Below are 2,605 nucleotides of genomic sequence, written 5' to 3' on the forward strand. Positions count from 1 at the left end.
GGTGTGGCAGCCTCTTCCCATCCGGTGATGGGATGGGACATGCCGGGAGCCATCCCTGGGTGAAAGGGAATGCAAACCGGGGGATTCTAAACCCATCAGGAGTTAAGTGGGACGGTGGGAACGAGCCCGTTTTCTTCCTTAGGATCAAGAATTCCCAACCGCGTCTCCGGAGGGTGTTAAAACCCCCCCGGCAGCTCCTCCTCGCCCTGGGATGGTTACGCACCTGCATGAGCAGCAGTCCCACGATGAAGGCGCTACCCTGGCAGTATCCGACCTCCCGGTCCACCAGCGAATAGGCCTGGAAGGCAGAAAAAAATTCCAACTAAACCTACATGTGAGCAGGAGAAGCATCCCTGCGGGAAGCCAACAGCGGAGGGAAGCCCGGGTTGACAACACCTCCCGGGAGCACGACGTCGCTCCACGCTTGAACTCAGACCCCGAAAACCTCAACGTCCTATTTCTTAGTGCGGGATAAAACCCAACGGGAAAAACGAGGTCTGGGAAGGGTGGAGAACGAGATCCCTTTGCGAGGAGAAGGGATGTCACACCACAAGGGGTGACACCTCCGAGAGTTTGTGGTGGAAACCAAACCCATTAAAAATTAATACCCAATTAAAATGGGTTCAGAACCCGAAGCAGCATCCGGGCCGCGGCCCAGATCCGCCGGCGTTGGCGGAAGGACGTTACCTTCATGACGTTGAAGAGCACCTCCTGGCCCAGGCTGTCCTGCCCCTTGAAGAACTCGTGCTCCGGGTAGGTGCGGGCGATATCCCGCCGGATGAGCTTCTCGCAGGGAGAGGACATCTTGAGCAGCTCCGAGTATTGGTTCTTGACCGGCATGTCGGTGGCACTGCAGAGCAGCTGCCAGACGATGGCGCGGAAGTGGTGCGGGATGCCTTTGCGGATGAGCTCCTGTGGAAAGAAAGGGGGTAAAAACCTGAGAAAATGGGTTTCAAGGAGGACCGTGCGGATTTTTGCCGGGGTGGCGGCTCAAATACAACGAATGATAAAGCTTCGTCCTCACCTTCAGCAGCTTCTCCTTCTTCTTCCGCCACTCGTCCCACTCGTTGACGATGCGGCCCCAGAGGATCCAGGTGTCCTCCTCGAGGTGGCTGAGGTTGGAGGAGGCCGAGGAGCTGGAGACCAAGGAGGAGCCGCTGTTCCTTCGGGAGCCGTTCATGGAGCGCATCGACTTGGAGTCGGCCTCCAGGAGCCTGCGAGAGACAGAGGTAGCCGCAAAACATAGGTCCAAAGGAAGAAAAAGCCTGCAGAACTGCCCGAAAAGAGAAGATATTCCCCTAAAACAGCCCCAAAGGAGCAAAGATTCACCCAAATTGGACCCCAAAAATGACATATTCCCCCAAAACAGCCCCAAAGAGAAGAGATTCCCCCAAAATGGTCCCCAAAAAGAAGATATTCCCCCAAAACAGCCCCAAAGAAGGAGAGATTCCCACAAAACCAGGAGATATTTCCCCAAAACAGCCCCCAAGGAAGAGAGATTTCCCCAGTCCAGGAGATATTGCCCCAAAACAGCCCCAAACAAGGAGAGATTCTCACAAAACCATCCCAAAACCAAGAGATGTTCTCCCAAAACAGCCACCAAGGAGAAGAGGTTACCTCAAAATAGGAGATATTCCCCCAGAACAGCCCCAAAGAAGGAAAGATTCCCACAAAACCAGGAGATACTGCCCCCAAAACAGTCTCCAAGAAGAGATTTCCCCAAAATAGGAAATAATTCCCCCAAAACAGCCCCAGAGGAGAGATTCCTCCAAAACCATCCCCAAAACCAGGAGATATTTCCCCAAAACAGCCCCAAAGGAGAAATTCTCCCAGAATAGGATATATTCCCCCAAAACAGCCCCAAAGGAGGAGAAATTCTCCCAGAATAGGAGATATTCCCCCAAAACAGCCCTGAAGAAGGAGAGATTCCCCCAAAACCATGATAAAAGAGGAGAGATTCCCCCCCAAAGAGCAGCTATTCCCTGAAAACTACTCCAAAGGAGGAGATATTCCCTCCAAACAGCTTCCAAGAAGAAGAGATTCCCCCAAAACAGTCCCAAAAGAGGAGATATTCCTCCCAAAATAATCCCAAAGGAGGAGAGTTTCCCCCAAAACCAGGAGGTATTCCCCCAAAATAGCCCCTAAGGAGGAGAGATTCCCCCAAAACAGCCCCAAAGGTGGAGAGATTCCCCCAAAACCATCTCCAAAATAGGAGATATTCCCCCCAAACCGGAGGTATTTCCCCAAAACAGCCCCAAAGAAGGAGAGATTCCTCCAAAACCAGTAGATATTGCGCCCAAAACAGCCTCCAAGAAGAGATTTCCTCAAATTAGGAAATATTCCCCCAAAACAGCCCCAAAGGAGGAGAGATTCCCCCAAAACTGGGAGGTATTCCCCCAAAACAGCCCCAAAGAAGGAGAGATTCCCCCAAAACCATCCCAAAAAGAAGATATTCCCCCAAAACAGCCTCAAAGGAGAGATTCCTCCAAAACCAGGAGATATTGCAACTAAAACAGTCCCAAAGAAGAGATTTCCCCAAAATAGGAAATACTCCCCCAAAACAGCCCCAGAGGAGAACTGTTTCCCCCAAAACCATCCCAAAAAA

The 2,605-nt window shown here is 51.9% G+C and overlaps 1 protein-coding gene across 1 annotated transcript in view; it reads right to left on the bottom strand.

Moving 5' to 3' along the window:
- Positions 1 to 2,605, bottom strand: part of LOC104506291 (EVI5-like protein) — a gene marked incomplete at its 3' end in the record, with an annotated part of 4,041 nt that overhangs the window by 168 nt on the left and 1,268 nt on the right. Inside the window, exons 2-4 of the mRNA XM_010147193.1 lie at positions 1,025 to 1,214; positions 688 to 912; positions 193 to 298 (exon numbers count right to left, since the gene is read on the bottom strand). Coding sequence (XP_010145495.1) covers positions 193 to 298; positions 688 to 912; positions 1,025 to 1,214 — 521 coding nt within the window. The remainder of the gene's footprint in view (positions 1 to 192; positions 299 to 687; positions 913 to 1,024; positions 1,215 to 2,605) is intronic.

The sequence above is a fragment of the Eurypyga helias genome, unplaced genomic scaffold (genome assembly GCF_000690775.1).
Source record: "Eurypyga helias isolate BGI_N326 unplaced genomic scaffold, ASM69077v1 scaffold15212, whole genome shotgun sequence".
Taxonomy (NCBI): domain Eukaryota; kingdom Metazoa; phylum Chordata; class Aves; order Eurypygiformes; family Eurypygidae; genus Eurypyga; species Eurypyga helias.